The sequence below is a fragment of the Phoca vitulina genome, unplaced genomic scaffold (genome assembly GCF_004348235.1).
Source record: "Phoca vitulina isolate PV1807 unplaced genomic scaffold, GSC_HSeal_1.0 scaffold10, whole genome shotgun sequence".
NCBI classification, from domain to species: domain Eukaryota; kingdom Metazoa; phylum Chordata; class Mammalia; order Carnivora; family Phocidae; genus Phoca; species Phoca vitulina.
The window spans coordinates 18407035-18432053 of NW_022589713.1; the positions used below are offsets into that span (position 1 = coordinate 18407035).

The 25019-nt window shown below is 37.0% G+C and overlaps 1 protein-coding gene across 7 annotated transcripts in view; it reads left to right on the forward strand.

The window, feature by feature from the left end:
• PIK3CB (phosphatidylinositol-4,5-bisphosphate 3-kinase catalytic subunit beta) overlaps positions 1 to 25019 on the forward strand; it is a 199595-nt gene that overhangs the window by 93855 nt on the left and 80721 nt on the right. For all 7 annotated transcript variants that reach the window (XM_032408604.1, XM_032408606.1, XM_032408602.1 and 4 more), the window contains 4 exons: positions 1283 to 1506; positions 11020 to 11199; positions 14611 to 14781; positions 15680 to 15757. In XM_032408604.1, coding sequence (XP_032264495.1) covers positions 1283 to 1506; positions 11020 to 11199; positions 14611 to 14781; positions 15680 to 15757 — 653 coding nt within the window. The remainder of the gene's footprint in view (positions 1 to 1282; positions 1507 to 11019; positions 11200 to 14610; positions 14782 to 15679; positions 15758 to 25019) is intronic.

Sequence of the window (25019 nt, forward strand, 5' to 3'; positions counted from 1 at the left end):
GCAGAGGGAGAGGGAGAAGCAGATACCGCTGCTGAGCGGGGAGCTGACATGCTGGGCTCGATCCCAGGACCTAGAGATCATGACCCAAGCCGAAGGCAGATGCTTAACCATCTGAGCCACCCAGGCGCCCCAGAGAGAAAGAGTCTTAAGCAGTCTCCATGCTGAGTGCAGAGGCAGACGTGGGGCTCGATCTCACGACCCTGAGATCATGACCTCAACCAAAACCAAGAGTTGGATGCTTGACTGACTGAGCCTCCCAGGAGCCCCTAAACATCAGTTTAAAAGAATGAGAGCTGACACTGGAAAGTCTCCTCAATACATGCACAGTATTGATGTAGTTTTGGAGTGTTGCTGGGATTCAGAGCCCATGGCCAAGAAAGAATTCTTGAGACATCTTCAGTGCAAAAAGGTGGTTTTATTAAACATGGGGACAGGACCTGTGGGCAGAAAGAGCTGTACTGGGGTCATGAAGTGTGGCCAGTTTGAATAATCTTTAAATTAAAATGTTTGCACTGGGTGTTATGCACAAACAATGAATCCTGGAACACTATATCAAAAACTAATGATGTAATGTATGGTGATTAACATAACAAAAATTTTAAAAAAAATGTTTGCTAATCTCACAGTTAAAAGTTAATGTATGTATAAAAATTTCTGCATGTTCATTTATTGTAGATTTCAGGAATTATTTATTAGGATAATGATAAGTTTATGAAAAGGTTGCTATATTTAGTTGTCTTCATGGTAGAAGTTCATAATTAAGTACAACAAAATAATTTTTTGAGATTTTTGATTAATTGATATAACCATTGTTAAAATCACAGTGAGTTGGAAGTTTAATCTATAAAATTTAAATTTACTGAGTTTTAAGTTAAGTAATAGCTTATATTTTAAGTCATTAATTTAAAAGTTTTCAGATTCTTAGGCTTTCTCAGATATATCAAATGTGATTTACTTGGTTTTTAAAGAAAAACTGGGTATTTTATATGTGGTTTTAAAGTGTGTACTATTTCAGTGATTATCTTTATAAAACTGGTACCCAACTACATTCTTTAAAGGTTTCAAGTTTGTCTTCTTTAGAAATCTTAATTATATGTTCATCTTCTGTACATGAAATTTGTTATTTTTTCTGGATAGTCTTTCGATCTTTCATAATATTTTCCTGCCCAGTTTTGTTTGCGTGATAAAAACCACATATCCAATATATTTGGTCGAATATATTTTGTATTCTCTTGTATTATTATTAGCTACTCAAAATGACACTTTAAAAAATTTTGTTTAGGTCTACATGAATTTGATGCACTGAAGGATCCCGAAGTGAATGAATTCCGAATAAAAATGCGCAAATTCAGTGAGGAAAAGATTCAGTCGCTTGTGGGATTGTCTTGGATGGATTGGCTAAAGCAGACATATCCACCAGAACATGAACCATCAATCCTTGAAAACTTAGAAGATAAACTTTATGGAGGAAAGCTCATTGTGGCTGTTCATTTTGAAAATTGTCAGGTAGTATTATGTTATTTAAGAAATACATTGTAATAAATCTGTGGTTTTTACCTGAATGCAGCATCAGTCGTAGAGGAGATAGCTGGTAAATGTTATTACAAAGAGCATTTTTAGATTTAAAGATGGAAATAAATTTAGGATTATGTATAACAATCAGAAGTGACACATCTTTTGCACCTGTATGATTTTGTGATGCAGTGATGTATTAGTCTAGATCAGGGTTGGAAAACTGCAGTTTTTGAATGGTATGTATGTATTTATGTTATTTATTTAACTATTTTTAAATTTTATTTAAAATCAATTAATTAACATATAGTGTATTATTAGTTTCTGGGTTTTATATTTTAAAGGGATGTAAAAAAAACTCAAGGAATTTTTAAAAGATGGAAAGAGAAAGGAAGAGAGAGAGAGGAGGGAAGGAAGGGATGGAGGGAGGGAGGAAGGAATGTGTCACAGGTTGTCAGCAAAGCCTGGTTGTTTACAGAAAAAGATTGCCAACCCCAGTCTAGATAATGTTCTTTAGTGTAGATGTTTTATTTTCTCATTTGATTTTTCTCTTGTATATAAAATGAGAAAGGTTTGATCAAATGATATCTTTTTTCCCATATTCTTATATGTGCATTCTGTGAATATGTAATTAAGTGGTGATATGGAAATGGGCATTATATTGGAGTGTATTTACAGTCTATACCTGAATGGTCACAGCTATTTTACAAACCAGATTATGATACTGCCTTTGTATCTACTGTGGTCATTTTATCATCTAGGATCTAGCTTTAGAATTATGATAGGAGTTCAAGGATATTTTGTGTTGTTCTTCAATTACTGTGATAACGATAATGACATAAACCATTTCAGTAGCCATTCTATATTGAGCACTTTACCATGCCAAGAACTATGAAAGGTATTTTTAATATATTTTCCACCTTTAAAACAACTCCAAAAAATGTTATCATCCCTATTTTACAGTGAAGAAAATGAAAGGGAGAGAAGTTTTTCTTTTTCTTTCTTTCTTTTTTTTTTGCTGCCAGTCCTTGTAGCTGGTCCGTGGTAGAGACAGGATTTTATCCAGGTGTTTCAGTTTTATTCACTTCTGTCTCCTTTCCAACAGTGTGTTTCTAAATATTTGTAAGAACAAATGCAAAAGAAGGAAAGAAGGAGCCGGCCTTCTGGCATTTTACAAAGGAGGTTTATCTAGGTTAAAAAATAAAAATAAAAAAAAAATTTGTTGCTCTCTCCCGAGGTATGTTGAGACTAAAGTTCAGTTTAAATCAAGATTTGGATATTATAAAGTCTCAAGATCAAATTTAAAATACTATTTAGGGAATTCTGCAGTGTTGGAAGAGGTGGAATGGGCAATTTTACCACTGAAAGGTGACTAGCATTCAACTTGAAAACACTGGCTCAGGGCAATTTGCCCATCTAGGTCAGTCTGCATTTCATTACATATGGGTCAGATCTCTACTGGATATACACATTTTAATGTAATCATCATTGTAACAAAGTGTATGTGAAAATAAATGTTTTGAAGTTAGAAGAGAAACGGAGATACTGTGAAATCTTACTGGATTCCAAGCAGTCATAGAATTTTTCCCCAAATTCTTTTATTTATTTACTTTTAGTTTTTTAAAAGGTATTTTAATCACCTAGTTATCAGCATGACAAGTGCACTCCTTAATCCCTGTCACCTCTTTCACCCATCCCCCTACTCACCTCCCCTCTGGTAACCATCAGTTTGTTCTCTGTAGTTAAGATTTCCTTTCTTGGTTTGTCTCTCTCTGCAGGTTTCTTTAGGTCTAAAATGAGTGTCTTATAGGCAGCATATAGATGGGTCTTGTTTTTTTTATCCACTCTGTCACCCTACGTCTTTTGATTAGATTGTTTAGTCCGTTTACCTTCAATGTATTTGGATATATATGTATTTATTGCCATATTAATACCTGCTTTGTGGTTGTTAAGATTTTCTCTGATCCTTTCTTGTCCTTCTCTGTTTCATAGTTTGCTGGTTTTCTTCAGTGATACAGTTGGATTTCTTTCTCTTTATTCTTTGCATATTTATTAGCGGTTTTTGATTTGTGTTACCATTAGGTTTGTATATAACCTCTTCTGCATATAGCAGTCTCTATTAAGTTGATGGTTATTTAGGTTTGAGCCCATCCTTTATTACTCTCCCTCCCATGTTTTAGGTGTACATTGTCATATTTTATATTCTTTTGTTTTGTGAGTTCCTTGACTGATATTTTACAAAAATATTCATTACTGTTTTTGTGTTTCCTACCTTCATACTTTCACTTTTGGTCTTTCCTTTCCACTGAAAGAGTCCTCTGTGTAGTATTTCTTGCATTGCTGGTTTAATGGTCACAAACTCCTTTAGTTTTTCTTTGAGAAACTTTTTTTTTTTTGAAGATTATTTATTTGACAGAGAGAGACAGTGAGAGAGGGAACACAAACAGGGGGAGTGGGAGAGGGAGAAGCAGGCTTCCTGCTGAGCAGAGAGCCCGATGTGGGGCTCGATCCCAGGACCCTGAGATCATGACCTGAGCTGAAGGCATATGCTTAACGACTGAGCCACCCAGGTGCCCCATGTCTGAGAAACTCTTTATCTCTCCTTTTATTCTGAGTGATAGCCTTGCTGGATAGAGTATTCTTGACTTCAGGTTTCTCCCATTCAGCAGTTTGAAAATATCCTTCCACTCCTTTTGGCTTGCAAAGTTTCTGTTGAAAAATTAGCTCATAGCCTTATGGCGTTTCTTTTGTATGTAACTGTCTTCTTGTGTCTCTCTGCTCTTAATATTTTTTATTTATTTCTATATTTTGCCATTTTAATTATAGTATGTCTTTGTGTGGGTCTGCTTTTGTTGTTTTTGTTGGGGGTTCTCTGTGCCTCCTCCATCTGGGTATGTTCCCTTCCCCAAATTAGGGAAGTTTTCAGCTATTATTTCTTCAAATAAATTCTCTGCCCCTTTTCTCTCTCTTCTGGGACTCCTATAATGCAAATGTTATTACTTTTGATGGAAACATTATGTTCCCTAAGTCTGTTATTGTTTAATATAATACTTTTTTCTCTTTTGTTCATCTTGATTATTTTCCATTACTCTCTCTTCTAGGTTATTTGTTCCTCTGCTTCTTCCATCAAACATGTTTCTTATTTTGTTTATTGAGCCTTTTATGTCTGCTATGTTTTTCTTATTCTCTGTATTAATGGTCTCACTGATGTTCTCTACTCTTTTCTTATGTCTGGTTAGTATCCTTATGATCATTGCTTTAAATTCTCCATTAGGCATGTTACTTAATATTTGTTTTGCTTATATCTCTGGCCTTGGCCTGTTCTTTCATTTGGGACAAATTCCTCTGTCTTCTCATTTTGTCTAAGTCTCTGTGCCTGTTTCTCCATGTGTCAAGAAAGTCAGCTACATCTTCTGTTCTTGTGAGTAATGGCCTTATGCAGAAGAGGTCCTGTAGTACTCTGCAGTGTAGTGTTCCCTGTTCCTCATGGCCTGGTGCTTCTAGTAGCATCTCTATTGTGTGCTGAGTGTTCTCTGCTACTGTTTCCTGGACACTTTATCCTTCAGGTCAATAGTCTGCAGAGGCTTTGTTTGCCTGTTGTGGGCAGTGTTTGGTCCAGGGCCTGAATGTGGTGCATTTTAACTAGATGTGTTCTGGTCTGCTTATGAAATGAGATCTGTTGCATTGCCACCAGAACCGAGGCCTCACAAAACTCCTGGGTCGGGAGACATGAGACATGTTGCTGTCAGGGGTTTGGGCTGGTCCTCTGGGTGAGGAGGCATGCTGTGGTGGGACCGAGGCAAGCATGACTGGGAAGGATGGATCCACAAGAGTGTGGGGGCAGGGCTTAGTGTAAGCAAGTTACCTGTGAGTGCCAGTGCTGTGTTCATTCCCTCAGGTGGTTCTGTGTTTATGCTGAGGGATAGGGAAGGAAAATGGCACCAGGCAGTTCCTTTTTTTCCCCCATGGGGTTTCTCTGTAAGGGCTACCTCTCTGGAACTCCTGCCCTGACTTGAGCAAATATCTTCCCCTCTGTGCACTTTAGGCCCTCTAAAGATCTCTGTTTCCATGCTGTATTTCCGTGGGCTGTTTGTTCCACCTTGTTTCTAATCCCTCCGGGCTCTCCCTGAACCAAGCCCACTAACTGCAGAATTGTAGACTTTAAGCCCCATTGGTTGCAAGAACTTGTGAAATCGGGCCCTCTTTTCTTGCTAGTTGTGCTGTGGACTCCTTTTTCCCTTGGGCTTCTCTGTGTGCTAGTTTGTCTCTTGTTCTTCTGCACTGTAGCAGCTCCCTTTGTACTGCACGGGCCATGATCTGTTTCTCCTCTAAGTCTCATCTCTGCAATTCCCTCCTTCTTCTGTGTGGCTTCTTCTCTACCTTTAGTTGTGGAGTTTGTTCTACCAGTCTTCAGATTCATTTCTGGGTATTTAATTTAGGAGGATTTGATAGTTATTTATTGTATTCATGGGACTAGGTGATCTTCTTCTCTTCCTATTCTGCTGTCATCTTCCCCTCCAACAGTCATAGACGTTAATACTGAAAGTAGTTTGAAGATCATCTAGTCAGATTCTTTCTATAATAAATCTTTTCACCATCCCTTGTATAGTGTAGTATCTCTGACCAAAATACATTCAGTATTCGGGGAAGCACTCGGCCTTCTGAAGTAGCATGTTTTCACTTTTGGCAAGCACATACTTAAATTTTGATATAAAATATATTTAAAAATTCAAACTAGTCTTTTATGACTTCTGCCCCTGTGGTTGTCCTTTCTCGTTTATCCATTCAGTCTTCTCTTCATTATACATGTCAAATATTCAGATAGTTGAGATACAGCTATCATAACTCTCCTTAGTTTACTTTTCTTTTAGCTGAGCATTTCCCTGGGGATTAAAAAGTTCCTAGTTTTGTATTGTATAGACTAGTAAAATTATTAAGTTATTAAAGAAATTTGGAAAGCCACATAGAGTTTATCACTCTTTGTTTACGCAACTAAGACCATTTTAAAAAAAACCAAATTTGGTGCCTGGCTGGCTCAGTCGGTAGAGCATGCAACTCTTGATCTCAGGGTTGTGAGTTCGAGCCCCACATTGGGTGTAGAAATTACTTACAAATAAGATCTTTAAAAATAAATAAAAATAAAACCCCAAATTCATTATTATTACCAGTACCATTTCATAAGTGAATAAATATTTCACCAACAAAAAATAAGAATGATGATATCAGAATAAAGGATGGTTAGCATACTGATCCCTCATACATGCATTTTTTTTGCCCTTCCGACTTACATAAAATATTCATTTTGCCATTTCATCGTTACTGCTAACGACCAACGTTAGGAAGCAGTATGTAGGAACACTAAACATGAGATGAAGTGTAACAAAGTACTCATATAGGTTAAAAAATGGTTTTACAGGATAGTTAGGGGGCAATATAGACAGTAGTTTCTATGAAAAATGTGAAATTTTAGATGACCACATTGTCAGCATCATCCAGCTTAGATTAGGGCTCTTAAGACTTAGCAAGATAAATATAATCATGGAACTATCATGTTTCAGTTTTGAAGAACATTAGTCACAGCAGCCAGATCAGAGAGGCGTCATTTTTAATTCCAAGAGTCATAATTTGTTAAGGATACCAATAAACCTGAGGATCACTTTCAAACCTGTGTTTTTTTAACCTCAGCCAGCATTAAGTTATATGAAATAATTGTATCAATTAAGGGAGAGGGGCACATGGCATTTGAAATAGTCTTCTGTGTGTTAGGGAACAGGGTGGGTTGTGGAGAAGGAAGAAGGAGGTGGAGACTATACTTTTGGGGAATTTCAGAGAATATATCAGAAGCACGGGCAGCAATGTGAGAAACAGTGAAGCCCATACGGTAAAACTATGAAGAGTAAGTATTTCTTCGCCTGTCTAGACATTATCTGAATATCTGATACAGACGTAGTCACAAATGAACTGTATCCCTTCCTGCTAAACAGAAGTTTCTGTCCCATCCATATGCGTGTCTTTGTTGGGTAGTCTCTCATGTAGCTGTTCGTAAGCATTGAGCAAAACAATGCAAGTTGACTCCTCAGGAAAATTACAGGTCTTTTAAAGGTGCAATATTTTGTGAAGTATTTATTTATTTATTTATTTATTTTTAATTTTTTTATTGTTTTTGTGAAGTATTTAAAAGAGATGTTGGAAAATTGCTTGATACAGGAAAAACCAGTTGAGTTCTGACCAAGTCAGCCCAATTAACAGTTGATGTGAAGAAAATTAACATGGGTGATGAGACACACCAGTAGTTCTTCAGAAGACTTGAATGTAATCATCATGATATTATGATTGGTCTTTAAAGGAAAGTTTCGAGCTCTTGGTACTATATACACTTCCATTATGCAAATGTACAGTTGACCCTTGAACAGTGAGAGGGTTATGGGTGCCAACCCCTCCATATCCAAAAATCCACATATAACTTTTGACCCCCACAAAACTTTCCTCCTACTAATAGCCTCCCACTGACTGTAAGTCTTACTGATTTATCATAAATAGTTGATAAACATATTTGTTATATGTGTTGTATACTGTATTTTTATAATAATGTAAGCTGGGGGAAGAAAATGTTATTAAAATCATAAGGAAGAGAAAATACATTTATGGTATTATCCTGTATTTATTAAAAAAATCCATGTAATTAAGTGGACCCACGCAGTTCAAACCCATGTTGCTCAAGTGCCAACTGTATTTCCATTGTCTCAGTTGCATCTCTCTAAGAAATGATGATGAGGAATGTCTTTCACATACTTATGAACCATTCATATTTCTGTTGTGTTTGTTTTTTGTCTATTTTAAAATTGTATCATGTGTGTCTTGCTGATTTGTATAAGTTCTTGGTATTTGGGGGTTAGTGAATCTTTGTCATTCATATGTGTTGGGAATGTATTCTCCCTATGTGTGGCTTATCTTTCTTATTCTTTGTTTTGCTGGTTTTATTTTGCTTGCTTTTTATCCTCAAATTCTAGTCAGTGTTCAGATTTTCTCAGTTGTTGTGTTATACACATGTATACACACATAGCATATCAAGTTCAACATTGCTTTGTATGAAATAACATCAATTTATGTATTTCTATTAGATATAAACCTAGAAACAGAATTGGTGAGTCATGGGTGTATGTGTGTAATCGGCTTTTAATAGATAATGCCAAACAGTTTTTCTTTTTCTTTCTTTCTTTCTTTTAAAGATTTATTTATTTTGAGAGAGAGCGCACGTGTGCAAGCATGCTTGCACAAGCAGGAGGGGCAGAGGGAGAGGGAGAGAGAATTCCAAGCAGACTCTGGCTGAGTGCAGGGGCTCAGTGTGAGGCTCAATCTCATGACCTTGAAATCCCGAACTGAGCTGAAACCAAGAGTCGGTTCCTTAACCGACTCCGTCCCCTCAGGTGCCCCCCAAACGGTTTTTCAAATTTATATTCCTACCAGAAATATTTTGAATTTAGTTTCTTCACATCTATGCTAACACTTGATATTGTCAAATTTAAAAAATCTTTTAAAATTTGCCATGTTTCTTTTCATTGAGTTTTAAATTTCACTTAATGTGTTTTATTTCTTGGAGTTCTCTTTGATTATTCTTCAGATATATTTGCTCTTTATTAGTTTTCAAACTACCTTTAATTCTTGACACACATTAACTAAACTTGTTTTATTTTCTGAGTATTACTTGTAATATCTGCAGTTTTTCAAGCCCAGTTCTGATTTCTGGTCTTTTTTGTAAGTTCTTGCTATCTGATAATGAGTGTGTCCTCTAGTTTTGTATTTCTAAAAAGTTTATTTATGGGGGCGCCTGGGTGGCTCAGTCAGTTAAGCGTTTGCCTTCCGCTCAGGTCATGATCCCAGGGTCCTGAGATCGAGCCCCGCATTGGGCTCCTTGCTCTGCAGGGAGCCCGCTTCTCCCTTTCCTCCCCACTTGTACTGTCTCACTGTCTCTCCTTCTCTCTGTCTCTCAAATAATAAATAAATAAATAAATAAATAAATAGTTTATGAAATAGAGAGTAAATGGGAACTTTAAATAATTTTATGATATATTAAGGAGTATAAGGCCTTATTATTCAGACCTGTGCTATTTAAATGGAGTAGCCACTAGCCACATATGTACATTAATTTTAAATTTAAATTAGTTAAACTAAGTAAAATTAAAATTCAGTTCTTCACACTAGCCACATATCAAGTTTCTCAAGAACCACTGTGGCTAAGAGGCTGTTGCATTGGACATTCCATTTTTAAAGAGTTTTATTGGGTAGCACTGCTTTAGACAGTTATGACCATTTGTGTTATGTTAAAAAAGTATCATATCTCTTTGTGACTCTCTTTTTAAAGGTAGATTACTTTCTAAGGTAGATGAAGGTTTTGAGGTGGATAGTGCAAGGAAATTAAATAAGAAGCTATATTGCTCTTTAGGAGAAAGATGAAGAATTGCTGAAGTAGAAGAGTGTTATTGGAGATGGAGAGGAGGTGACAGTTGGCAACCCAAGGATATGAGATCATTGGTATCTTATTGGGAAGTGAGACTTCTCAAATGACTCTGTGGATCCTGGCTCATATGCTTTGATGCATATTGCACCAACTCATATAGAAAATTAGGAAAAAAAGGGTAAAAAAACGAGAGAAAATAGATTGGAACACCCAGTAAGTTTAGGTTTAAAATGTTGGAATTTGAAGTACCTTGTGGAAAAGGGAGATGACTTAACTTAGTGGAAATAGTGCAGAAGCAATCTCCAGTCAGTACGGGGAATTTTTTAACAATCACAGCCAGAGTAGCAGTTGGCTGCTTTAGGAGATGGTGAATTTTCTTAAATTCTTGGTATGTGATCATATGGTGGGAAATAATTTTGCTAGATTATGAGAAGTTTCAGATGTTAAGTAATCTTTAATATCTGTACATTTGGGATTTATGATGAGCAGATTTGATAATATTCAATCCTGACTATATCCTCATTTTGCATTAATGAAAGCTTGTTTCTTTTTCCATGTTTATAAAATTGGACTGAATTGTTCAGTTATAATTTAATTGTTATATAGATCTCTTCTTACTAGTGACAACATAAAATTCTTAGTATGGCCTACATTTGAACAACTACAGATTTTTTGGTATCTTTTTTAAAGAAAGATATTAAAACTATAAAGATATTCACTGAGAAATGTATTTGATCAACTCTCTGGTGGTAAACTTTCGTTAAATATACACTTTAGTTAAATATGAATCTTACCTGTGGGATCTGTAGCACTTTGTATAGTGTAAGATGACTTGCAAATTATCAGAAATCTTAATTTGTTGTGGACATATTATATTTAGAAAATAGGAAAATGTACTGGAATGTTAAATGTAAAGTGTATACATATGTAATATATATATGTACATATTATGTATGGCTATATACAATATAGTAATAAGTATAAATGTAAAGAGTGGGTTTTTTCAGCACAAATATAAAATTGCTCCTTTTTTCTATCCCCCTTTTTAGGATGTGTTTAGCTTTCAAATATCTCCTAATATGAATCCTATCAAAATAAATGAACTGGCAATCCAGAAACGTTTGACTATTCATGGGAAAGAAGATGAAGTTAGTCCCTACGACTATGTGTTGCAAGTCAGTGGGAGAGTAGAATATGTCTTTGGTGATCACCCACTCATTCAGTTCCAGGTATGTGTATTAACTATCAATTTTCCAGAGAAGGGTGTGTGTGTCTGTGTGCACATGCATGTGTGTATTTAACAATTTAAATTTCTGATAAAAATGTATTGTTATAGTCAAGTATTTAGAACCTACAGAAAATTGTACAAAATTAAATAATAGATACTCATAATCCTACCTACCTCTGAGATAACTATTGTTAAAATTTTGGCATGTTTTTGTTGTTTACTTGCAGTTATACATATATATATTTTTGGCATAATGATTATATATTTAATGTATGTATCTAAATGTTTCCTTTCTACTTTTTTGGTTGTTTCAGTGTTATATCATCATTTCCTGTGGCATAATGAATTATTTTTTATTTTTTATTTTTTTAAAGATTTTATTTATTTATTTGACAGAGAGAGACACAGTGAGAGAGGGAACACAAGTCGGGGGGGTGGGAGAGGGGGAAGCAGGCTTCCCGCAGAGCCGGGAGCCCGATGTGGGGCTTGATCCCAGGACCCCAGAATCATGACCCAAGCCAAAGGCAGATGCTTAATGACTGAGCCACCCAGGCTCCCCTCTTTTTTATTTTTTAAAGCTTTTATTTATTTGCGAGAGAGAGAGTGCACAAGGTGGGGGGGCAGAGGGAGATGGAGAAGCAGACTCCCTGAGCAGGGAGCTGAGCAGGGAGCTGGACGAGGGTCTCAATCCCAGGACCCTGGGATCATGACCTGAGCTGAAAGCAGATGCTTATCCGACTGAGCCACCCAGGCGCCCCGGCATAATGAATTCTGAATAAAATTTGCTAATGCCTTCTATGTTATCATATAAACAATAATTAGGTAGGAAATATTCTGGGGGAAGTAAAATACAAGATTTTTATTAAATGGTTACTAATTTTTTTTTTTTTTTTAAAGATTTTATTTATTTATTTGAGAGAGAGAATGAGAGAGAGAGAGCACAAGAGGGGGGAGCGGGAGAGGGAGAAGCAGACCTCCCGCCGAGCGGGGAGCCCGATGTGGGACTCGATCCCGGGACTCCAGGATCATGACCTGAGCCGAAGGCAGTCGCTTAACCAACTGAGCCACCCAGGCGCTCCACTAATTAAATTGTATAAAAACTTATTTGTGATTATCCGTTAACAAGGTCTTAATAAATTTTCATTGTGAATTAGAAAACTTCAGTTTCAGTCTAACATTTTATATGTATAATTGCCCTTCCCTCTGCTTTTTGTTACTTCCATATATGGTAGAAAGTTTGTAAGCATAGGGTCTGACCATCCTCAAAAGCTTTCCTCCATCTTTGACATACATATTTCCATGCAATCATGAGTTCCTTGAGTATAGTGCCTCAGATTGTTTTTGGAGTAAAGTGGAGTTTAAATAAGGTAAGTGAGGGGCGCCTGGGTGGCTCAGTTGGTTAAATGGCTGCCTTTGGCTCATGTCATGATCCCAGGGTCCTGGGATCCAGCCCTGCGTCAGGCTCCCTGCTTGGCGGGGAGCCTGCTTCTCCTCCTCCCCTGCTTTTGTGCTCTCTTTCTCTGTCAAATAAATAAATAAAATCTTAAATAAATAAATAAATTAAGTAAATGCAGTGCAACACCCCTCCCCCACCATGAAGTGTGCTATTTATCAGATAGATCCTGGCTTTGCCTTTAAGAAACTTGAAGATATTTTTGTTGAAATTACATTTGGAGACTAAAAAATGGTCATTGCATAAAGAATAAAGGCTAAATGCCAAGTTAGAGGTAAATAGTAACAGGATTTTAGAAAAATATGTCATTACTCTTGTTTTTTATTGTTTTGTTTTAAGCAAGGATACAGGCATGGCATATATTAAGTGATGGCTGACAATAAGGAGTTGTGATTTTTTTTAACCTTAATTAGTGGAGGGCATATTATTTTGCCACAACTAGGATTTGTGGGGTTTTTTGTTTGTTTGTTTTTTAGGATTTGTTATTATAAAGAAAATTAAAGGCTTGTATACGTTTTGTACAGGGTCATAGGAGAGAGAAAGTATACCATGTAGGTAAAGGAATGTGAAGGAAGTATAATGATACATATTTCATAGTGAAAAATTTTTGATTGAATATATTTATCATAATATGTAACTCCTACTTACAGACCATTCTGGAATTTTATATATATATATATGTATTTTATTTATTTATTTGACAGAGAGAGAGACAGTGAGAGAGGGAACACAAGCAGGGGGAGTTGGAGAGGGAGAAGCAGGCTCCCCGCGGAGCAAGGAGCCTGATGTGGGACTCGATCCCAGGACCCTGGGATCATGACCTGAGCTGAAGGCAGTCGCCTAACCGACTGAGCCACCCAGGCGCCCATTCTGGAATTTTTTAAAATTTCAACAAAAAAGTATTTTGTGGCTCTGAATTGAATATAATATGTTGAATCTATATAGGAAATTTATTCTTCTGAGGAAATATTAAATTTCTTTCTATTCAGGTGGTTAAGCATCCCCGGTAATGTGAATAACCACCCCTTTTCTTATATGCCTTTGGAGAGTCATTCTGGTCTCATGGAAATAAAGCAGAGTATCAAGCTAAGATGGCCAGTATGTTTTTGCAAGGGAGATAGTAATGCTTGTCTTCTGGAGCCCTGTTCTGTAAAGGTACCAGGTCTGCCTCAGGGATCCATGGGAAATTCTAAGATGACCACCTCAGGATGTGAAGAAATGGCCACATACATACTACATGTCCACTTTTCCTGACTGATTGGTCAAAGCTTGCACTGTGATATCACAGTCTTTACCAATCAAGTCCCATCCTTAGAAAGGTGAGCCAGTTGGTCAAAATGTTAGGTATTAAGAGCAAAGAGAAGGCAAAACATCTAGACTGAGGTATATATTTCTTAAAGGTTTAGCAAAAAAAAAAAAAAAGGTAGATTTAAAGATACCAGCTATAAAGATGCCAGGTATGTAACTTAGCTCTTCTGACTTTTAGTTCTTTCATCTATTAAAGGGAGGAAAATCTCTCTTATAGTGTTGTTAGGAAAATTAGCTATAAATATAAAAAATAGCTAGTTCTTAGGTACTTAGGTGTTCAATTAATGGTGGCTATTTTATATTGTGATTTTAATTTCTCATATTCTTGACATTAGTTAAGATATTTTCATAGTACATTGGTATAGTGGTGTTCATTTAATATTATTCTTATGTCGATTTAAGTATTTGCTTGAAATCTTTTTTTTTTTTTTTAAGATTTATTTATTTGACAGAGACACAGTGGGAGAGGGAACACAAGCAGGCGGAGTGGGAGAGGGAGAAGCAGGCTCTCCGTGGAGCAGGGAGCCTGATGGGGGCCTCTATCCCAGGCCCCTGGGACCATGACCTGAGCCGAAGGCAGATGCTTAACGACTGAGCCACCCAGGCGCCCCTGCTTGAAAATCTTTACCTTATTCTTTCTTGCCACTATAGTATATCCGGAACTGTGTAATGAACAGGACCTTGCCCCATTTTATGCTTGTGGAATGTTTCAAGATCAAGAAGATGTATGAACAGGAAATGATTGCCATAGAGGCTGCCATAAATCGAAATTCATCAAACCTTCCTCTTCCTTTACCACCAAAGAAAATGCGAATTATTTCTGTAAGTTTCATGTTACCTTTGGTAACCCAGAAAGCATGTTAATTTTGTTAGGTTGTGTGCTTAAGCCTCACATATTTTCTCTGCTCACTTCTCCTTCTGTGAAAACCAATGCACATTTGCCAAAGATCCATTGCCATTTATTGGTAATTACCTTTCTAGCTACTATTCTTTTTCCTCAGCTCAAGCTACATATAAATGTAAATATGCTATTTCTGGTTTTGGTGTTATTTTGGTATCACAAAAAATGACACCAAATTAGAGATTTCTTGAGAGTACAGCCAAACATAGACTTCAGTGAGCAATTTGAGAAATTTGAGACATTCTAGTAGAAAAGTTAGATGTGCAAAATAGTTGATGTTCTTGCATATTTCATTTCTGTCAGCTTAGCTATGATAGTATTTTTGGTATAACTTGCCTTCTTCTTACTAAATACTTTTAGAATTTAGATATATCAAAGATATCATTTTTTCCAGAATATAATATATTTATATAAAGCAAATCCTAAGTTTCTGTTTATTGATTGGAACGGTTAACATTTTTTAATAGTTATTCAGTTTTAACAAGTTGTATGTTTAATTTCTCCTTGATGATTAAGATATTAACTGTATATTAATTTAAATGGTCAATTCTTAATTCATCCAAATCTTTAATACTATTTGTTTATGGTGTTTAATTTAGTGAATCTCTTGGCAGTATTGGAATGCTGCCTGTGTTTTGCCATAAGAAATAAGTGCTAGTGGTTGTGATGCTTAATTTAGTATATGTGATTTTCAGTTGTTAGTTCAGAGGTCTGTTTTCATTATTTTGCTAATGGACATGAGAACAGATAAGATGATTTTATTGCTAGCATAGAATATTTATGTCTTTAATTAAAATACTCTATTTCATTCTTTTGCAGCATGTTTGGGAAAATAACAACCCTTTCCAGATTGTCTTGGTTAAGGGAAATAAACTTAACACAGAAGAAAGTGTAAAAGTGAGTACTTGTTAAGATTTGAGTTTGTTTTTTTTTTTTACCTGCTCCATTGTTATTATTTTTGAAAGATTTATTTATTCACTTTAGAGAGAGAGAGAGCACACATAAGCACTTGAGCAGGGGGAGGGGCAGAGGGAGAGGGAGAGAAGCTGGCCCCATGCTGAGCCCAGAGCCAAATGCAGCCTGATCCTAGGACCCCAGACCATAACCTGAGCGGAAACCAAAAGTTGGCCGCTCAACCGACTGAGTCACCCAGGTGCCCCTATCTGCTCCATTATTTGAATAACTTACTGATATGAGTGAGTTATTCACTCAAAATGAATATTCAGTGACTGTTACATTGGAGATTAAATCTTCCCTATATTGGTCAATTACACAAGATAGAATATGGTGACTTAATATAAGACAATTAAGGATTTTTGTTTTAAAGTATTCTTTGAATAGTTGGAGATGTACTGGATATAGTGACATTTTTCCTGTATGTATTATGTAAAAGAACTTGCTTTAGATCAGGAATTCAGCAGATACAGTTTAAGCCAAAACTATAGGTCACAGATTCTTATGCAAGCTTAACTCTCCTTTGTCAGCCTTGTTTAGAGCTGCACTCAGCCTCCTTTCTCAGACCTTTCCCTTTCTTTTAAACTTGTTGAACACAGAGAAAATGCAATACCATTTCCTGGAAGAAAATAGTTGACTACATTATGGACCACAAGTTGTTAACACCTGGCGATTTATTACATAACCCCATACAATTAAGTAAAGATTTAACAAGGCTTTTTGTCTCAAAGTGTAAAGCGCGCATTTTCCCCTATTTTGCTTGGCAGGAAATTAAGTGAATAGTTTTGTGATCCAAGAAAAGATTCACTTAATTTGAGATATTTGCTGGCATGAGGATATATTCGGGAACACCTTGCCGAAGATTATACCAGTGGCTTGCTTTTATAAATGGACTTTAAAGATTCTTTGGTTAGCTGTCATTAAAATAGGGCTTTTGGGGGGGGGGGGGGGTCTTTTTTTTTCAGCTAGGATTTAATTTTTAATGAGTATGCTTATGGCCAGTTAGCCTTTGTTTTCTGTTTTAGTGGTAATTCAATTTTTTCCTTTAATTTAAACTTTCCTTATTAATTTTTGTCTAGTTGCAGAAGTATAACATGATTGTTGGGACAGGTTAAATAGTTCAAACACCATGAAAGAAAAAAGTTACTGATCTTTTTTCTCTTACAAATTTACTTGAAAAAGCTTCCTCTTATCAATTTTCTGAATAAGCTTATATAGGATTGATATTATTTCTTCCTTAAATATTTGGTAAGATTTACTCCAAGCCATCAGTCCCTGGAGTTTTCTTTGTGGGAAAGTTTTTTTTTTATTTAAGATTTTATTTATTTGATGGAGCGTGAGCATGAGTAGGGGGGAGGGGTAGAGGGAGAGGGAGAAGCCAACTCCGCTGAGCAGGGAGCCTCATGCGGGGCTTGATCCCAGGACCCTGGGACCCTGAGAGAGAGAGAGTGGGAGACTGAGCAAGTGTGCAGGGATGGGGCAGAGGAGAGGGAGCGAGAGAATCTCAAGCAGACTCCCCGTTGAGCATAGAGCCTGACGTAGGGCTCCATCCCACAACCCTGAGATCATGACCTGAGCTGAAATTAGGAGTCAGATGCTTAATCAACTGAGCCACCCAAGCATCCCTAGGAATTTAATTTCTTTAATGGATAGTCAGGTTTTCTACTTCTTTTGTGTCAGTTTTGATAATTTTTGTCTTTTGAAGAATTTGTTCTAAGTTGTTATACTTTTGGCATTACGTTTATAATAGCCCCTTAAATTAGTTCTCCATTGCTGTTTAACAAATTACCACAAACCTAGCAGCTTGGATGCCTATTTATTAGCTTGCATTTCTGTTGGTCAGAAGTCTGGGCATGGTGTGGCTGGGTTTTCTACTTATGTTCTTGCAAGGTTGAAATCCAGGTTAGTTGGGTTGTATTTCTTCCTGAAGGCTCTGGGGAAGAATTTGCTTCCAAGGGGATTCAAGTTACTGGCCAAATTCAGTTCCTTGAATGTTGTAGAATTGAGGTTCTCATTTCCTTGCTGGGTCTTGGTAGGGGATTGACTGGGGATTACTCTCCATTACTAGAGGCATCTTTCATGCCTGACTATGTGGCTCTCTCTATTTTTAACTCTATAGAAACGGAGAATTTCTCAAGCATCAAATCCTCACACTTTGAATTTCTTGCCAGGAAGAGCCTGGTGCCTTTTAAAGGGCTCACCAATGCATCAGGCCCATGAAAGATAATCTCCTTTCCTTAAAGTCAGTTATGTCAAATAGTATAACCTAATCACAGGAGTGAAATCCATTATATTTAGAGTCCCAGAGATCTTAAAGGGCACATGAATGTCTTGACCAGGTGAATGTGCTTAGAATTCTGGAGCATATTGCTTCCTGATCAGTCTTTTCTTAGCCCTGTAGTGTTTTACTTTTCAGGTATGTATCTTAATATTCAGGAGAAGCCTGAACTCAATGCTGTCCCAAATCTAGAAGATGACATTAGTGCACACAGAACTCAAGAAGCCCTCTAGTTAGAGCTCTAGGGGGAAAGAGGTTGTCTTCTAACTCTCAGAGAGAGTGAGAATTTCCCTACTTTTCCCCTCTGTTACTTGTTTCCTGTTCTTCTCTGTTGTCATTTGCCCCAGTTTCTAAGAAGTCCTGTGGGAGCAGTAGCAGTGGTGGCAGTGGCAGCAGCAGCAACGATGGGGACAGGCCTAAAATGCAGAGTTGAACCTTCTCTGATTAGAGGAGTTGTAGAGAGAATGGGGCAAATCCTCACAGGCTTTTTTTTCTTTTTCTTCTGTTTGGCAGGAAGTGTGGGTGAATAAAGCTTTAGCTTTCTGGCCGGGTGATTAAAAAAGGGGAGCCCTAGGCAACCAAAAAAATACTTGGATGATTGAAGAGTGGGAAGAGCTTGGGAAAGCAACTCCTTAAAGTTGTTTATGCTTATAGGTTTATTCCTGAGCTGTACTTAATGCGGATCTGAGTCTGAACTCCTACGTACTTTGAAAACAGAACTGTAGCATATGCACCCACCAGGTCTCAGTCTGGTCACTGTATGCTGCACACAGAGGACAGATCCAAGAGCTCTGCAAAGGATTTTGAAAACTGAACTGGTATTAGAACCATAGCTTCAAGGGGCTTGTTGCAACTTGTAGTCTGAACTTAACCATTGTCTCCTAAAACATCAACATTCTCTGTAGGATATAAACAAAACCCAGAGTCTTATAACATAGTGGTCATAATGGTCTAGGATGCAATTTAAAATTAATTGGCAAATAACCAGGAATATCTCAAGTTCTATGGATAATGATAATCAATAGGTGTCAGTGCTCAGACGACATAGATCTTAAGTTATTATGTATAAAAATGCTCCAAGTAAGGGCAAACACAATTGAAAGGGATGGAAAAATAGTTTCAGCCAAGAAATAGAAGATAAAATGGGAACCATATGGAAAATTTAGAACTGAAAAATACAATAACTTATCATTTAAAAACTCATTGAATGGACTTAGTAGTGAAATGGTAATGAGAAAGGAAAGAGTCAGTGAATTTTAAGATTAATAAAAATAATTTCCGGGGCGCCTGGGTGGCTCAGTCGGTTAAGCGTCTGCCTTCGGCTCAGGTCATGATCTCAGGGTCCTGGGATCGAGCCCCACATCGGGCTCCCTGCTCCACGGGAAGCCTGCTTCTCCCTCTCCCACTCCCCCTGCTTGTGTTCCCTCTCTTGCTGTCTCTCTCTCTGTCAAATAAATAAATAAAATCTTAAAAAAAAAAAAATTTCCAATTTGAACAAAATAGAGAAAAATGATTGAGGGAGAAAAAAACTCTTCATAGCTTCAAATACCTGTGTGTAACAATATCAGAAGGTTGAACATGTGTAATCTGAGTTCCAGAAAGAAAAAGAATACAGTTCAGAAAAACTATTTAAAGAAATTATCATTGGGCGCTTTCCTGGTGAACGACATAAATATAACAGATTCAAGAAGCTCAATGAACCACAGATAGGATAAACCCAGAGAATTTCAAGCTCATGTACATCTCATAGCACACTTAGTCAAAAGTCATAACACCTCATAGCCTACTTACATGGGTGTCAGCACACCTAAACTGTTAAAATATATATATAACCTCAGGAAAGAAGGAAACTATCTTAATTTTTTTCTCTTCTTATCAGTGCCTGGAATGCTAATTAAATATTTGTGTTATGAATTAATACATTTTAGTGTAACTATCTCTAACATCTTTATATTCTTAGTTAAAGATAGCGTAACACTCCTCCCAAAAGCCAGAACAAATCTGCCTCTTTACAAAGTGATGCCCTTCATGAAACCATGGGAATTTCAGCTTATTCATCTCACTTGACCTTTTTTTTGTGTCTCATATCTAAAGGTAGAAAGTAGTGGATTTTGGCCATTATTACTGAACAAGAAGGAAATTAGGTGTAATGTTGGGAAAAAGTTTCATGTCTTGCCCAACACAGAAACATTTTTAATTGTTGAATTCAGGAATTGTGTGTGTAGCTTTGGCACATCCTTGCTGTAGCACAGTGGAAAGTTCTTTGCATGATAAAGCCTGCCTTTTCTTGTTCTCCAAATGTTCTGGGGCTTGTGAAAAAGGGTCTCTGGAAGTTTACTAAAGTTGGACAATAAAACATGACTGATAAGCATGATGGTGCTTTAAAATTCTTTTCACAGCCTGAAGATGATTCAGACCAAGCATCAGGGAATGGGACAGTTTTGACTAAATTCCATGTGATGCAAGTTCAGAGTATAGTTTTGCTTACTGATTTTTCTGAAAACAAAAACTTCTCTTTAATTCTGCTACTATGGGAGATTCTAAGTTCAGAAAACACAGGGGTTTTTTTTCCACTTTTTTTTTTTATTGTATGCCCATACAACTTTTTAAAAAATTTTATTATGTTATGTTAATCACCACACATTACATCATTAGTTTTTTTTTTTTTTTTTAAAGATTTTATTTATTTATTTGACAGAGAGAGACACAGCTAGAGAGGGAACACAAGCAGGGGGAGTGGGAGAGGGAGAAGCAGGCTTCCCGCGGAGCAGGGAGCCCAATGCAGGGCTCGATCCCAGGACCCTGGGATCATGACCTGAGCCGAAGGCAGACGCTTAACGACTGAGCCACCCAGGCGCCCCACATCATTAGTTTTTGATGTAGTATTCCATGATTCATTGTTTGCGTATAACACCCAGTGCTCCATGCAGTACGTGCCCTCTTTAATACCCATCACCAGGCTAACCCATGCCCATACCCCCCTCCCCTCTAGAACCCTCAGTTTGTTTCTCAGAGTCCATAGTCTCTCATGGTTCGTCTCTCCCTCTGATTCCTCCCCTTCATTTTTCCCTTCCTACTATCTTTTTTTTTAAAACATATAATGTATTATTTCTTTCAGAGGTACAGGTCTGTGATTCAACAATCTTACACAATTTACAGCGCTCGGGATAGCACATACCCTCCCCAATGTCTATCACCCAGCCACCCCATCCCTCCCACCCCCCACCACTCCAGCAACCCTCAGTTTGTTTCCTGAGATTAAGAATTCCTCATATCAGTGAGATCATATGATACATGTCTTTCTCTGATTGACTTATTTCACTTAGCATAATACCCTCTAGTTCCATCCACGTTGTTGCAAATGGCAAGATCTCGTTGTTGTTGTTTTTGATGGCTGCATAATATTCCATCATATATATACCACATCTTCTTTATCCATTCATCTGTTGATGGACATCTTGGCTCTTTCCATAGTTTGGCTATTGTTTCCACTTTATTTTAAATGTAGGTCACTTTTAGTATTCTTGTTTAACTATGTATCAACTTGAATTATTTTAGCAAATTACTAGGAGATTTCTCAAGTAGATATATAATCTTAATGACTTGGTCTTAAATCACACTTTGACTAATTAGATAATGAGTAATATTTCAACACATTTCTTCAGAATATGCAGGGTCTCTTTTTTTTTATTGTTACCACCCATGCTTTGGTTAGAGTCTTTATTATTATTCTTTTCTGGATCACACCCTTTGCTGTTGCTGTTTATAGCTAGTATAGAACTTTTCGAGTTCATTATACTTGAGTTTTTTTGAGCTTTGTAGCCACCTGATCCATAATTTTACTTCACTCCTTATATCTGAATTCTGTTAGAAGTTGGTTGTTGGAATAACAGCTAGCATTTTTTGTTTTGGTTCTTTAAATACTAATATTTTTTGACTACTTACGGAGTAGACTCCTATATGTTCTTATTCTCAAAAATTGTCAAAAACCAAGAGATGCTAACATTTTCAAGTTTAGCAATTTAAGTAGCTTGTTTTTATTACAAAAACATTGAAAAATATTCATTTCTTTAAACTTGTAATTTTTCTGAATAAAGTATTCCGAATTCAAAAGGTGATAAATTCGTAGGTCTCGTAAATGTTCAGGGTCACCAAGAGTAAGAACTGAATAGAATTTTTATCCTCAAATTCATTCTGTCCTATCATACAAAAGATGCAAAATGTGTCTTATGTATGTTTTGTTTTATTTATGATTTACCGAATCTCACTTTACAAATGTTTGAGCTAAGTGTACGTGTGCTTGATCCCTCTCTGTCTCTTTGTCTCTGTCTCTCAACATACACAGTGTCCCTATACAAAATTTTGACTTTTTAGAAAATAATTGAGGATATTTAATAGTCAAAAAAGTCAGGAGCAAGATTCACAGTAAGTGAAGTATAGTAAGATCCTCCATAACTGCTTGTTGTTGGACTACAGATTTTGCTCTCTTGCAATATAGCTAGTGGTCAAAACAAAGAAAACATGATCAGTTATATCAGTTATATTCAGAAACTCCTAAGATAAACAAACTAGTTATTCATGGGTTTGGAACTCATCCTGATACTACTATAAATTGAGAGATGTTAGTGGTTCCTTCTGAAGGAGACACAGTAGGAGATAAGAGTGGGCACCAACACCCATACTAGCATCATTACAGTAGATAAAATAATGTTTCACATCTTTCTTTTTTTTTAAATTTAAATTCAATTTAATTAACATATAGTGTATTAGTTTCAGATGTAGAATTTAGAGATTCATTCATTTTTTTTTTTTTTAAAGATTTATTATTTTAAAGAGAGAGAGCACATGGGTGGGGAGAGGGGAAGAGAGAATCTCAAGTAGACTCCCTGCTGACCGCGTAGGCTGAAGCAGGGCTCCAAATCATGACTCTGAGATTGTGACCTGAGCCAAAACCAAGAGTTGGACGCTTAACTAACTGAGCCACCCAGGCGCGTCTCACATATCTTTCTTAAAGTTATTTATTTATTTATTTATTATTTATTTATTTATTTATTTATTTGACAGATAGAGAGAGAGCACAAGTAGGCAGAGCGGCAGGCAGAGGGAAAGGGAGAAGCAGGTTCTCTGCTGAGCAGGGAGCCCAATGTGGGGCTTGATTTCAGGACCCTGGGATCATGACCTGAGCCGAAGGCAGCCACTTAACCAACTGAGCCACCCAGGCGCCTCCACATATCTTTCCTTTATAGAATCTTTTCACTGGCTAGACTTAAAATATAATATTGACAGTACAATAGGAAAAGTCGTTTTTTAAAAGATTTATTTATTTCGAGAGAGAGAGAGAACGCAGGCAGGGAGGGGCAGAGGGGGAGAGACCCTTTTTTTTTTTAATTTAATTTTATTATGTGAATCACCATACATTACATCATTAGTTTTTGATGTAGTGTTCCATGATTCGTTGTTTGCGTATAACACCCAGTGCTCCATTCAATATGTGCCCTCTTTAATACCCATGACCAGGCTAACCCATCCTCCCCACCCCCTCCCCTCTAGAACCCTCAGTTTGTTTCTCAGAGTCCATAGTGGGAGAGAGAGTCTTAAGCAGACTCTGTACTGAGCGCAGAGCCCAGGACCCCAAGATCATGACCTGAGACGAAACCAAGAGTCAGAGGCTTAACCAGCTGTGCCACCCAGGCACCCCAGGAAAAAGTCATTCTATAAGAGACCAAAGTAATTCAGTCTAGGTATTATACTCAACTATGTGATGGTTTATCTTTAATTGAATGGTAATATTTGAATTTCCCGAAGAAATAAATATATTGTGTATCTTTCAGGAAATTCTGTACGCATATTTTTACCTCGAACTGGGTTTTGGGTAAGGTTGAGGCAGCAGAGACTTTTCTGTGGCCATTTAAGGTCAGGTGAGCCTAGAGTAGAATTAAAGTAGTCTTAGGAACATGAAGTTCCTAAGGGGGGGATCATGTGTGAATAGATGACAGCCCCCACCCCATCCCCCATACATCTTTACTTGGAGGTTTGTGGAGCATCAGGTGCATATGAAGCAACCTGCATTTTTCTGGGAGAAAAATACTCTTTAAACCCTTTACTTCATCCCAACATATATGCCATCCTCAATCTGCCCACTGACATGACTTTGCAATTTAGTAACAATGATCTGTAGTTGGTGAGTATTGGATTCTGATTTTTTTATTAGCTACATAATTTGATCTTTCTCATTACTTTCCTTACCTTATAAATAATAATGGACTAGTATTTCATTATTCTAATATTTTATCACTTCTAAATAGTATAGATTGACAGACAGGAGGTATCCATCAAAGCATGTCATCTTCAGGTAACAGAAAACCTAACCCAAAAAAGAGGTTAAATAGGGGTTTTACATTATTTTTTTAAATAGTTTTATTGAATATGAGGAAGGCTCATCTTATAGGAGAGTAAATGGTTATGCAAGTTTTCAGCAGTTAATTAAAGGTAAGAAATGTTCTTGCAGTGATGAGAGAATAATTTTACATTTGAGACTGGTCAGTCATGGTGCTGGTTGATCCCAAAACATGTAGTATGGAGGAAAGGCAGGTAATTAGGTTTATCCAGGATATGGACTTCGGATGAATGTGAGAGAGAGGCACATTGGCAGAGTTTTGGTGAAGGCAAAGGCAGACAAAGGTGATAGAGAAAAGCGGGGATTGGGGGGAAGTGTTGGTCACTGAAATGGAGGCCTTAAAGAGGGCAAGCAGATTTTCCTGTAGGAGTGTCAGAGTGAGTTGGAAGGGAGGTGGGTAGAGAGTGAGATGTAGCAGTTAGTGATTTGGAGATGCTAGGGTGTGGCAAAGTCAAATTCTGGATGTGTTTAGGTTTGTGTGGCTGAGGGGAAAGAGAGGAAGTACTATGGAGGTTTTGAGGTCACAGAAC